Here is a 13929-nt window from a genome sequence, read left to right as displayed (position 1 = left end):
CTACTCATGAGCGATCCCTCACAGGAGCCGCGGCAGCCAGATACAAAGAGACAGGGGGCGGGCACCAAAGGCTCTGACGTTTCGTTTACAGAGCCGGGCCCCTACCTCAAGCAGGGAGAAGCCTGTAAACGAGACATCACCGCCGGAGCCTGGTGAGTGACGTCAGGGGTCACTTGACCCGCATCGGGCGTGTGGAAACACAGAAGAATAAATAATGAATGTACCTTAGAAATGTGTTTTTTCAATAATGTTTTAAGCCACCTTAACATATATTGATTTAACTCAGATAACCCCTTTAATAAAAAAAACTGATTGAGGAAGATCCAGACCGATACGAGAGTAGATATATAACTAAATAATACAAATTTAAAAGAGTAATAAATACAGATGCAGCCGAGCTAAACTTGATGGTTAAGCATTAAGTAAATAATAGGAAGAGAAAGGTAACTAACTTTTCAATGGATTTCAATGGCTTTTGTCACAAGAAAACCAAGATAAGACTGTGCCATGTGTTATCAGAGTCAAGTTTAGCTCGGCTACAACTGTACATTGAAACACAAATCAAAATTCTCCTGTACAATGTCTTCTTATGACCCTTATATTGGACTTTGTGTTGAGTTCTGGTCTCAGTAGGATAATGTAACATTTGGGAATGAAGATACAGCCCAGAAGTCCAGCACTGGAACATGAGATGGCAAAAACTTCCACAGCCACCATGTACTTCCCCTTGGTGCTGAGGTATGGTGGGATGAAGGAGATCCACACACTGCAGAACACCAGCATGCTGAAGGTGATGTACTGAGCCTCATTAAAGGTGTCTGGAAGTCTTCTGGCCAAGAAAGCTACAATAAAGCTCATCATTGCCAGAAATCCAATGTAGCCGATAGACAAGTAGAAAGCAATGGCAGATCCCTCAATACATTGTAAGATTATCTTTCCAACCTCTATTCCAGTGTTATAATCTGGGAATGGTGGAGAATAAAACAACCAGATGACACAGATCAAAACTTCTCCAGATGAACCTATAACAAGTAAGGATGTGGAGAGGTGTCTCTTCATCCACTGCCTCAGTGTCCTGCCTGGTTTAATGGCTTGAAAAGCCAAGACTACAGTCACTGTTTTAGCTAAGACTGAAGAAACTGCAAGGCTAAAAATGATTCCAAAAGCCACTTGTCGGAGGAGACATGATATATCTGAGGGGCGTCCAATGAATAAGAGAGGGCATAAAAATGAGAAGATGAGTGAGAGGAGAAGTATGAAACTGAGATTCTGGTTATTGGCTTTCACAATCGGAGAATCTTTATTTTTTATAAATATCCCCAACACAACTATAGTCACAAGGCAAAATGTAAGATTTATAATAATTAGAGATGACCCCAGTGTGTCTCCATAAGACAGGAATTCAATCGGTCTTGGAACGCAGGAATCTCTTCTTCCATTTGACCAGTGATCGTTAGGACACACTAAGCATGTTCCCATATCTGCAATCAAGAAACAATTATATTTTACCATTGTAAATTTGGCGGAAATGTCAATTTATAGTAGTAGTCATGACATCACTGGCCTGCGGGAAACAGCAAGAAGGCCACGGTGCTACATCCAGCGCCACTGCCTTCTCAAACAGCTGATCGCCAGAATTCCCGGGTGTCGGACTCCCACTGATCAGATGCTGATGATCTCTGCAAAGGATACATGACCAGTAATAAAAAGCTACAGAACCCCTTTAATGACCCACATTTTGTGTCCTTTGAGGATGTAACCAGGTTTTCTAATTTTGCCTCTTTGCATTGGGGCTCCCAGATTCTTTGAACCTTTACCCTTATAAAGCTTCATGAGGTTTTGCTTTTTAATAGGATTAGATGAACTTTCCCATGGTGCTGAGCTGGATTAAATATCCTTTCATTACATGTATTTATTTATTTATCTCAAAAGGACATTTTAATAGTGATACTTACAGGGAGTGCAGAATTATTAGGCAAGTTGTATTTTTGAGGATTAATTTTATTATTGAACAACAACCATGTTCTCAATGAACCCAAAAAACTCATTAATATCAAAGCTGAATATTTTTGGAAGTAGTTTTTAGTTTGTTTTTAGTTTTAGCTATTTTAGGGGGATATCTGTGTGTGCAGGTGACTATTACTGTGCATAATTATTAGGCAACTTAACAAAAAACTAATATATACCCATTTCAATTATTTATTTTTACCAGTGAAACCAATATAACATCTCAACATTCACAAATATACATTTCTGACATTCAAAAACAAAACAAAAACAAATCAGTGACCAATATAGCCACCTTTCTTTGCAAGGACACTCAAAAGCCTGCCATCCATGGATTCTGTCAGTGTTTTGATCTGTTCACCATCAACATTGCGTGCAGCAGCAACCACAGCCTCCCAGACACTGTTCAGAGAGGTGTCCTGTTTTCCCTCCTTGTAAATCTCACATTTGATGATGGACCACAGGTTCTCAATGGGGTTCAGATCAGGTGAACAAGGAGGCCATGTCATTAGATTTTCTTCTTTTATACCCTTTCTTGCCAGCCACGCTGTGGAGTACTTGGACGCGTGTGATGGAGCATTGTCCTGCATGAAAATCATGTTTTTCTTGAAGGATGCAGACTTCTTCCTGTACCACTGCTTGAAGAAGGTGTCTTCCAGAAACTGGCAGTAGGACTGGGAGTTGAGCTTGACTCCATCCTCAACCCGAAAAGGCCCCACAAGCTCATCTTTGATGATACCAGCCCAAACCAGTACTCCACCTCCACCTTGCTGGCGTCTGAGTCGGACTGGAGCTCTCTGCCCTTTACCAATCCAGCCACGGGCAAATCCATCTGGCCCATCAAGACTCACTCTCATTTCATCAGTCCATAAAACCTTAGAAAAATCAGCCTTGAGATATTTCTTGGCCCAGTCTTGACGTTTCAGCTTGTGTGTCTTGTTCAGTGGTGGTTGTCTTTCAGCCTTTCTTACCTTGGCCATGTCTCTGAGTATTGCACACCTTGTGCTTTTGGGCACTCCAGTGATGTTGCAGCTCTGAAATATGGCCAAACTGGTGGCAAGTGGCATCTTGGCAGCTGCACGCTTGACTTTTCTCAGTTCATGGGCAGTTATTTTGCGCCTTGGTTTTTCCACACGCTTCTTGCGACCCTGTTGACTATTTTGAATGAAACGCTTGATTGTTCGATGATCACGCTTCAGAAGCTTTGCAATTTTAAGAGTGCTGCATCCCTCTGCAAGATATCTCACTATTTTTGACTTTTCTGAGCCTGTCAAGTCCTTCTTTTGACCCATTTTGCCAAAGGAAAGGAAGTTGCCTAATAATTATGCACACCTGATATAGGGTGTTGATGTCATTAGACCACACCCCTTCTCATTACAGAGATGCACATCACCTAATATGCTTAATTGGTAGTAGGCTTTCGAGCCTATACAGCTTGGAGTAAGACAACATGCATAAAGAGGATGATGTGGTCAAAATACTCATTTGCCTAATAATTCTGCCCTCCTTGTATTTTATGGCTATAATGAAATATACAAGTGTTCTGATAGTATGTAATCGGTTGTTGGGATATTTGGAGAGGATATCTGGACACTGCACTGCGGCCCTTCAATAGCTATACATAATTTACAATAAATTTACCAAACCAAATTATATGATAATTCCCCTGTTACACGGGCGGCTCAAGCTCACTGCTGCTGCTTTATATCCTAATCTTCACCAACCAATGACTAGCAACCAGTAGATATTTAAGGCATCTTCCCTGGTAGGTGTGCCTACCTCTGCCTGTTTCTTTATTGTTTCTCTGTTGCCTAACCTGACCTGTGCAGGATTTTTTATAATGATCCAGTGCCGCTTGCCATGACCTTGGTTATGGTTCTCAGATTTGCATGGATTCTGCCTGTCCTGACCTTGGCCTGTCACTGACTATGAGTTTGATTGATCTCTCGGTGCCCTGCACCAGTGTCTCTGACTCCCAAAAGTCAGCTACCCAACCACATTGGGATTATTCCAGAAGGTAGCGGTCTGGTGGTTCCCTGCAGTGAAGTCTAAATCCCTGTTTGGAGATAAGTGTAAATACCTGTGGACTGGCTGGATAACACCCTTAGATTTAGCCCAAAGTCAAACCGGTTGGTTGGTACAGTGTTTCCACACCAACTGCCATAACATTCCCTTGATTACAATTTCTTTGTATTTCATGGCCAGTTTTTATACTGACATGTTATGGTCAGTGGCGTCTCTAGCTTTCAAATTTTTTTTTGGGGGGGGGGCACACTGGGGGCCAGGACAAAAGTAGGGGGGGCAGCTATAATAACGATACATTTACACAAGTACGCTTAGAAATGCTGCGATACTTTACCCAATACCTAAAACCGCAACAGGGAAGAAAAGTCCTGCTGTCTGTGGATGACATTTTTATAGAGAGGGGGATCTGTGGATGACACTGCTATGGGGGGGGGGGGAAATCTGTGGATGACCCTCCCTATAACAGTGTCATCCACAGATTCCCCTCCCCGCCGCTCACAGGAGTGTACATTTGACATTTCTAAACTGTAATCCATATCCTGCAGTAACTTTAAATCAGGATTAAGCAGCCGCTCATCTCTACTAGTACCTTAACCTTACACCACTCGGCTAGCTTCGGTAACAGGGCCAGGCTACAGCCTACAGGCACTGCCTGTTAGTGGTTATCGAGCGAGTGCCGATTTCTGCAGGTCAGAGGATACAGGTTACAGTTTAGAAGAAATGTACACTCCTGGGAGCGGTCCAGACCAGTGGCGGATCCAGAGCCTGGACTCGGGAGGGGAACTTCCAGATAATTTTCTGTCCGCGGCCACAGAACAAGGGTGCTTATAGAACAGACTACACAGTGTAGATTTATACTGTACATTGTGTGGAACAGTGTAGCGGTATACTGTACATTGTGTGGCACAGTGTAGATTTATACTGTACATTGTGTGGCACAGTGTAGATTTATACTGTAAATTGTGTGGCACAGTGTAGAGGTATACTGTATATTGTGTGGCACAGTGTAGAGGTATACTGTATATTGTGTGGCACAGTGTAGAGGTATACTGTATATTGTGTGGCACAGTGTAGCGGTATACTGTATATTGTGTGGCACAGTGTAGAGGTATACTGTATATTGTGGGGCACAGTGTAGAGGTATACTGTATATTGTGTGGCACAGTGTAGAGGTATACTGTATATTGTTTGGCACAGTGTAGAGGTATACTGTATATTGTGTGGCACAGTGTAGCGGTATACTGTATATTGTGGGGCACAGTGTAGAGGTATACTGTATATTGTGTGGCACAGTGTAGAGGTATACTGTATATTGTGTGGCACAGTGTAGAGGTATACTGTATATTGTGTGGCACAGTGTAGAGGTATACTGTATATTGTGGGGCACAGTGTAGCGGTATACTGTATATTGTGGGGCACAGTGTAGAGGTATACTGTATATTGTGGGGCACAGTGTAGCGGTATACTGTATATTGTGGGGCACAGTGTATGCTATATGTGTATAACAAACATATTTCACATGAAAACTTACAGTTACTTGGCCCTTGGGGATCTCGGACACCACTTCCACACTTTGGCTGGGGGCTCGGCGGAGCTGATGTTGTGTTTTATCCTAATGAGAGAGATTTCATAATAAGGATTTGGAGAAGGGGCAGAGGGATAGCAGAGCAGGGAGAGGCCGGTGCTGCTACTAGGGGGTCATACCATGGGGGAGTGATAAAGCCCACCATAATGCCCCCCCAGTAGTAATAATTCTCCTTATAATGTGACAGTGCAAAAAATACCCCCTTATGCCCCCAGTTGAGCTAATGTTTCCCATAATGTGCCAGTATAAAATACCCCTATATAGTGCCCCAGTAGATGCCCTCAGTGTCCCCCATAATTTGCAAGTATAAAATACCCCTTCTTAGTGCCCCCGTAGATGACCCCATAGTACTCCTCTCCCCCTTCCTCCTAGTGTCCCCCATAATGTACCAGTATAAAATGCCCCATATATCGTGCCCCAGTAGATGCCCTCAGTGTCCCCCATAATTTGCAAGTATAAAATACCCCTTCTTAGTGCCCCCGTAGATGACTCCATAGTACTCCTCTCCCCCCTTCCCCATAGTACCCACCATGTGTCCCAGTATAAAATGCTACTGTACAGAGCCCCCCATATAAAATACCCCTTCTTTGTGGCCTCAGTAGATGCCCCTATAGTGCCCACCAATAATGTGGCAGTAATAAGTGCCCTCAATAACGTGCCACTGCCAGTAATAAGTGCCCCCATCACGTGGCAGTAACAAGAGCCCCCTAATGTGCCAGTAATAAGCCCCCATCACGTTCCAGTAATAAGCCCCCCATCACGTGCCAGTAATAAGCCCCCCATCACGTGCCAGTAATAAGCCCCCATCACGTGCCAGTAATAAGCCCCCCATCACGTGCCAGTAATAAGCCTCCCATCACGTGGCAGTAATAAGCCCCCCATCACGTGCCAGTAATAAGCCCCCATCACGTGCCAGTAATAAGCCCCCCATCACGTGCCAGTAATAAGCTCTCCATCACGTGCCAGTAATAAGCCCTCCATCACGTGCCAGTAATAAGCCCCCATCACGTGCCAGTAATAAGCCCCCCATCACGTGCCAGTAATAAGCCCCCATCACGTGCCAGTAATAAGCCCCCCATCACGTGCCACTAAAAACCCCCCATTACGTGCCAGTAATAAGCCCCCCATTACGTGCCAGTAATAAGCCCCCCACCATCATGTGCCAGTATTAAGCCCCCCATCACGTGCCAGTGATAATCCCCCCACCATCATGTGCCAGTATTAAGCCCCCCATCATGTGCCAGTATTAAGCCCCCCCATCATGTGCCAGTATTGAGCCCCCCGATCATGTGCCAGTATTAAGCCCCCATCATGTGCCAGTATTAAGCTCCCCCATCATGTGCCAGTATTAAGCCCCCCCATCATGTGCCATTAAGCCCCCCATCATGTGCCAGTATTGTAATAAGCCCCCAATGTGCCAGTAACACTATTGTAAAAAACAAACCAAAAAAAAAAACCACTTATACTTACCTTCATGTCAGCGATGCGATGCAGGCCTCTTCCGGCCTGTGTCCCGCGCTGCATAATGCCCCCATAATGCCCCCCCCCCCAGTAGTAATAATTCTCCTTATAATGTGACAGTGCAAAAAATACCCCCTTATGCCCCCAGTTGAGCTAATGTTTCCCATAATGTGCCAGTATAAAATACCCCTATATAGTGCCACCAGTAAATGCCCCCATAGTGCTCCTCTCCCCCTTCCTCCTAGTGTCCCCCATAATGTACCAGTATAAAATGCCCCATATATCGTGCCCCAGTAGATGCCCTCAGTGTCCCCCATAATTTGCAAGTATAAAATACCCCTTCTTAGTGCCCCCGTAGATGACTCCATAGTACTCCTCTCCCCCCTTCCCCATAGTACCCACCATGTGTCCCAGTATAAAATGCTACTGTACAGAGCCCCCCATATAAAATACCCCTTCTTTGTGGCCTCAGTAGATGCCCCTATAGTGCCCACCAATAATGTGGCAGTAATAAGTGCCCTCAATAACGTGCCACTGCCAGTAATAAGTGCCCCCCATCACGTGGCAGTAACAAGAGCCCCCTAATGTGCCAGTAATAAGCCCCCATCACGTTCCAGTAATAAGCCCCCCATCACGTGCCAGTAATAAGCCCCCCATCACGTGCCAGTAATAAGCCCCCATCACGTGCCAGTAATAAGCCTCCCATCACGTGGCTATAACATGGTTATAAGGGAAAATAATAGCATTCTGAATACAGAATGCATAGCAAAAAGGGCTGGAGGGGTTAACATTTTTTTTTTAACCATCTCTTCTGTCTTCTTCTTTGAGGAATAGGACCTTTGATGACGTCACTGCGCTCATCACATGGTCCGTCACATGATCCATCACCATGGTAAAAGATCATGTGATGGACCATGTGATGAGAGCAGTGACGTCATCTAAGGTCCTATTCCTCAAAGAAGAAGACAGAAGAGAAGCCGGCTGAGCGAACAAGTGGATTAAGGTGAGGTAAATTATTTTTGATTTTTTTTTTTAACCCCTCCAGCCCTATTGTACTATGCATTCTGTATTCAGAATGCTATTATTTTCCCTTATAACCATGTTATAAGGGGAAATAATACAATCTACACAACCTTGAACCCAAACCTGAGCTTCTGTGAAGAAGTTCGGGTCTGGGTACCACATTCAGTTTTTTATCACGCGCGTGCAAAACGCATTGCACTCGCGTGATAAAAACTGAACAACGGAACGCAATTGCAGTCAAAACTGACTGCAATTGGGTACCTACTTGCGCGGGTTTTCCGCAACGCATCCGGACCTTATCCGGACACACTCGTGTAAAAGAGGACTTAGGGCTGTTTCACACGAGCGGATGCTGTGCGTGACATCCGCTCCGTGAATGACAGCCAAGACCCGATGCAGACTGCAGAGGCACGGAGCATTAACATGATTGATAATGCTCCGTGCCTCTCTGTGATCTCTTTACTACGAAATCACAGTGACAACTTTATCTCCCTGTAATTTCGTAGTAAAGAGATCACAGAGAGGCACGGAGCATTATCAATCATGTTACTGCTCCGTGCTTCTGCAGTCTGCATCGGGTCTTGGCTCTCATTCACGGAGCGGATGTCACGCACGGCATCCGCTCGTGTGAAACAGCCCTTAGTGTTACTCCTAACCAAACCAGTTCATTGGTAAAATGGATCCACACCCACTGCATGCTAACAGAGTATGTGCTGGAGGAAGGGCACACACAGTCATGTAGACAATGAGACAATTTTTAACAATTTTAATGTACATAAAACTGTACGGACGGCTAGAAGTCACATAGTTACATAGTTAATACAATTGGAAAAAGACATAAGTCCATCAAGTTCAACCAAGTGTGAATATCATATAGCATCATTAAATATAAAGACGTAAAGATGCGGAAATGTGCAACAGTTTGAAAATGAAACAGTTTTTACAGACAAATGGCCAACAGTACCAGTGCCATAGAGAAGAATTACATTTCTGTGAAGGTGCAGAACTGGGCAACATTTTCAAAACGACAGATTTTCCAGAGAGCTGAGAAGAAATACTGCTGCCATAAAGGACAATAACAATAGACAAATCACACAACTGTGCAACCTGGTTGAGAAGAGGACAGTTTTATACAGAAAGCCGACCAGAAGTATTATTTTCATGTAGCAGAATTACATTTGAGTGAAGGCATGGAACTGCGTAAAATTAAAAAAACTAGACAATTTTTATATACAGCTATTAATGCCACATTTATAGCAGAATTACATTTGGGTGGTGGCGCCACTTGCCTCACTGAATACCCGTTATACAGTATACTGGAGGCTGGACCAGATATGGTACAATGATAGCACACTGGGCCATTTCCAGCCACTGTCCCAATCTGCCTCCCAGATGTCCACAGAAAGGGCACAGTCATTTCGAAAAGGAGATAAATTTAAAGGGAGTCTATAAGAAACGTACCAGTCCGGGTTTCAGCGGTGCTGGAGCCACGCCCCCCTGGTTACGCGACAGCATCCTTAGCAACAGGATGCAATACTCTGTTTCTTCTTGCAGCTGCCGTGTGCTGGGGATATTAGCAATGGGCTGAATGCTCAGCTGCTCTATTACTGTGCGCTAGTGTTTCTGACTAATGGAGCTCCGAGTAATGGACCTATCAGGTTCTGATCCAGGGACTTGTGCTCTATTTAAACCTGTTCCTGACAATACACCAGTGCCAGTGATAGTCTCTGACTCACTAGCTGTGTTCCTGGTTCCTTGTTTCTGTGCTTATTGGATTGCTCGTTCCTCTGACTCTTGTGACCACTTTCTGTATCTCGTTTGGTACTCCATAGCTTGTCTGGTTCTGACCCATGTATGTACGACTCTGGTATTTTGTTTGTCTGTCTTGTTTGTTAGTGCATCTCTGCACTTAAATAGCGTAGGGACTGTCAACCCGTTGCGGTCTAGCTATATAGGGCTTCTACTGCAATTAGGTAGGGACAGAGGGCTAGGTTCTAGCCTAAGGGCTCAATGTCCATGTTTGTCCCCACCTACTAACTGAGTCTGTCATGTAAATTTCACTAATATAGCTACCAGCAATGGCCATCAGAACATTGCAAAAACATTATAACCCTACCTTTATGTCATCTGGATGTGTTTTCATGGCCAGAAAAAGCACTTTTTTTCCTAGGAAAAACAGCCTCCAAGTTCCCATTGGGCAGGCTTCCCTTTTGAAAGTGCCTAAGTCCCACATTTCCCCGCTGTCTGCTATTCCCCTAACTTCCCAAGGCTGCCTCCCCCGACATCACAGTGATGCAGGGGAAGAAGCCTTGGGTAGGTGGGGAGAAGGCCTTTCTAGAAACACACTGATATTGATGCACTAAAATGTGCTGAACAGGAGCAAAATTGCAACTGGTTTGTAAAAAAAAAAAGTGCAACTGCACAGAATATCCAGCGTAATGTGTGCTGCTGGAGGTACTGTGCATATGCCTATAAAACACTAACTATTGATGGTGAGGTTTTATGAATAAAGATAAAAAGGCTATCTACTCATGCACAGTATAAAAATATATTTTTGGAGGCTCTGCAAGATGTTTGTGATTGCAGTGCATTACATGAACAGCTCTAGGTGCCCTCACTGTAAGGTAAACACACAGAACAATGCCCCTATGTTCTCCTCCTCTACTGATAAAACCCTGACATTTCTGGTTTGAGTTTGTCATTGGGGTCTGCCGAGTCAGACAGACTCATGTGACACAAGTTCCCAATGGCATCTGTGCTTCAGACATACCACAGAGTCTGATGGGACAATATCTATCCAGCCACATGATAGGCTGTCTGCAAAGCCCGCCAGCCAGGGCTTCTCCCAGTCATGTGATCTGTCTTCCCCATCTTCCCCGCTCTATTTCTCTTGCATTTTACTAGTAAAATGGCAATCACTGTTTTGGCAATTCCTAAAAAGCAAATTGCCTAAACTACGGATTTCTTTGGCAGAAGAATTTTTGTGAAATTTATATTGAATCTGAATAATTTACAGTCGATTCCATCTTCACTACTTTTATCCCTTTTACAAAAAACCTTATATGAAGAATGATAAAAATATGGATTCCTCTATATGATATTCATATTAAACACCTGGAGGAATGGAAACTAGCAAAATGGCACCTTCCAAAATATGACTGATCTACCCGACATACAGATGTAGCCAATGTTATCTTGACTGGCTTAACGCATTAATGCAACAAAATGACATTACAGTGATCATGTTACAGTGACCCTCCTGGCATGCCCGGAGCCAGGATAATGTTGGCTACATCTGAACACATCTTTATTTTTGCAATAGAGCTCAAAATGAATCTTGTCTGATCGGTGCTAATGCCCATCTTGTAGATTTGTACTTTCATGTGAAATTGGCCCTACTCACCAGTCTGGTTGGAGATTTCGCCTTCTGCACAGGGGGCACAGTAGTAGCAGCATTTCTGTTTTCCTTCCAGTAGGACTTTCCAGTATCCATGGAGGCAACTCTCACTACAGATGGAGCGCGGTGTCTGGAAAAGTCATATAAGAAAGGGTGGTTGAGCGGCACTCCTGGTTATGGTGGGCGGTGCTCAGTGGTAGAGGTGCATATAATTTATATAAAAAAAAACACGGCACTCTATAGCTGCTTTTAAGTTGCTTCTTTTATTTCATATCATTGTATATTTGTTTCATTTTTATATCCATCCAAAAATAATAAGCCACTGGCCAACGTTTCGGTCTAATCTTAGACCTTGTTCACGGCCTTAGTCTGCATAGTAAGGAGTCTCTGGGACAAGGTCTAAGATTAGACCAAAACGTTGGCCAGTGGCTTATTTTTTTTGGATGGATATAAAAATGAAACAAATATACAATGAAATGAAATAAAAGAAGCAACTTAAAAGCAGCTATAGAGTGCCGTGTTTTTTTTTTATATAAATGAAAAAGTCATATACACATGTACATATAGGTATTTAATGCTTGACTTTTGAGACATAAAGGTGCTCTCCCTTTTTTAATATATAATCTCCAGATATTAGGACCTGTAGAGGAATCCATACTCATCCAGTCCCTGCTACTCAATTATGGCCCTCTGACATCCAAGCTGTCTGCACTGCACTTCTGGTCCCAGCCAATGACTGGTCTCAACAGTGATGTATCCCAAAGTGGCACATCACTGCTGGGTGATGTACTGCGTGGAGATATGTCACCTTTGAGGCCACTCAGTGGAATCAGAGGAGAAAGTGACCCTGTCCATGCAGGAAGTTGACATATAGAGACCAGAAGTCCAATGAAGAGCCCTGGAGCGAGGGAGTCAGATCCGAGCAATGGGGACTAGATGAGTATAGATTTCTAAGCAGGTCACAATTTCTGTGAGTTACATAAATACACAACTGACAATACTAGCTAATTCCTCAAGCCGATGTTAAAAGCTGAGAACGTTGCCAATATCTTCCAGTCAGGAACATATCGGAGCCCCTCATGCACCACATCACGGTGTCTCAGCAAGCATGGGGTCCTACCACTAAACTACCTGTGGTGTGTGAACAAGGTCTGAACAGTGCTAAAAACCAACTCACAGCCAGACTCTTAGATGCCTCCATGGTGGTATCACCAATGCACTGTGCTGAGAGTTGGTTTTTAGCAATGTTCAGACAAACACTGCATGTATATGTGCTGGGTAGCAGCCAGATCTCCACTTGGATAGTTTAGTGGTAGGACCCCATGCTTGCTGAGACACCGTGAAGTGGTGCATGAGGGGCTCCGATATGTTCCTGACTGGAAGATATTGGCAAAGTTCTCAGCTTTTAACATTGGCTTGAGGAATTAGCTAGTATTGTCAGTTGATTCTCCCTTTTATAGGAGTGTCCTATCCTTTTCTGCATAACGGACAAGTGTAGCACGTTTAAAAAAAAATAAAAATACAGTGGGTTGTCTACATTGTTTTGCAGACTATTGAAATGAATGTGCCCGCCTTCGAACCTCTAAAAATTAGATGTGGAAGGAAAATCCGGCGGTGTGCATAAGGCCTTAAATAACAAGGAAACTATGTCTTGCAGATAGAAGCAAAATACAGTAGAACACATAGAAACATAGAATGTGTCGGCCGATAAGAACCATTTGGCCCATCTAGTCTGCCCAATATACTGAATACTATGGATAGCCCCTGGCCCTATCTTATATGAAGGATGGCCTTATGCCTATCCCATGCATGCTTAAACTCCTTCACTGTATTTGCAGCTACCACTTCTGCAGGAAGGCTATTCCATGCATCCACTACTCTCTCGGTAAAGTAATACTTCCTGATATTACTTTTAAACCTTTGCCCCTCTAATTTAAAACTATGCCCTCTTGTAGCAGTTTTTCTTCTTTTAAATATTCTCCCCTCTTTTACCTTGTTGATTCCCTTTATGTATTTAAAAGTTTCTATCATATCCCCTCTGTCTCATCTTTCTTCCAAGCTATACATGTTAAGGTCCTTTTAACCCCTTAGGGAAGCATGATGTACCGGTACGGCATGTTTCCCGAGTCCTTAAAGACCCATGACGTACCGCGATTGCGGTGCGGCGGGGGATAATCGGAATCGGAACTGTGCTAAATAAACCATTTTTTTGTCACCTTACATCACAAAAAATACAACAGCAAGCGATCAAAAAGGCGTTTGCCCACCAAAATAGTACCAATCTAACCGACACCTCATCCCGCAAAAAATGAGCCCCTAACTGAGACAATTGCCCAAAAATTAAATAAACTATGGCTCAGAATATGGAGACACTAAAACATAATTTTTTTTGGTTTGAAGAAAGCTGTTATTGTGTAAAACTTACATAAAT

General features: G+C 43.6%; 1 protein-coding gene across 1 annotated transcript; it reads right to left on the bottom strand.

Moving 5' to 3' along the window:
* Positions 1-561: 561 nt before the first annotated feature.
* LOC122935192 (vomeronasal type-2 receptor 26-like) lies at positions 562-12699 on the bottom strand. The gene is made up of 3 exons (XM_044290954.1): positions 12676-12699; positions 11505-11628; positions 562-1481 (listed from the first exon to the last, which is right to left on the bottom strand). Exons 1-3 carry the CDS (start codon positions 12697-12699, stop codon positions 562-564), a joined length of 1068 nt encoding a protein of 355 aa, XP_044146889.1.
* Positions 12700-13929: the final 1230 nt, after the last annotated feature.

Source organism: Bufo gargarizans, chromosome 4, assembly GCF_014858855.1.
Source record: "Bufo gargarizans isolate SCDJY-AF-19 chromosome 4, ASM1485885v1, whole genome shotgun sequence".
NCBI lineage: Eukaryota > Metazoa > Chordata > Amphibia > Anura > Bufonidae > Bufo > Bufo gargarizans.
Note: the sequence above shows the minus strand (reverse complement) of the source record. Positions and strands in the feature narration are given on the sequence as shown.

Coding starts and splice junctions, on each gene's coding strand:
- LOC122935192 (XM_044290954.1), bottom strand. CDS start 12,699: ATGGAGGCATCTAAGAGTCTGGCT. Junction 11,629..12,675: donor AGGCATCTAAGAGTCTGGCT/GTGAGTTGGTTT, acceptor TGACTTTTCCAG/ACACCGCGCTCCATCTGTAG. Junction 1,482..11,504: donor CGAAATCTCCAACCAGACTG/GTGAGTAGGGCC, acceptor TCTTGATTGCAG/ATATGGGAACATGCTTAGTG.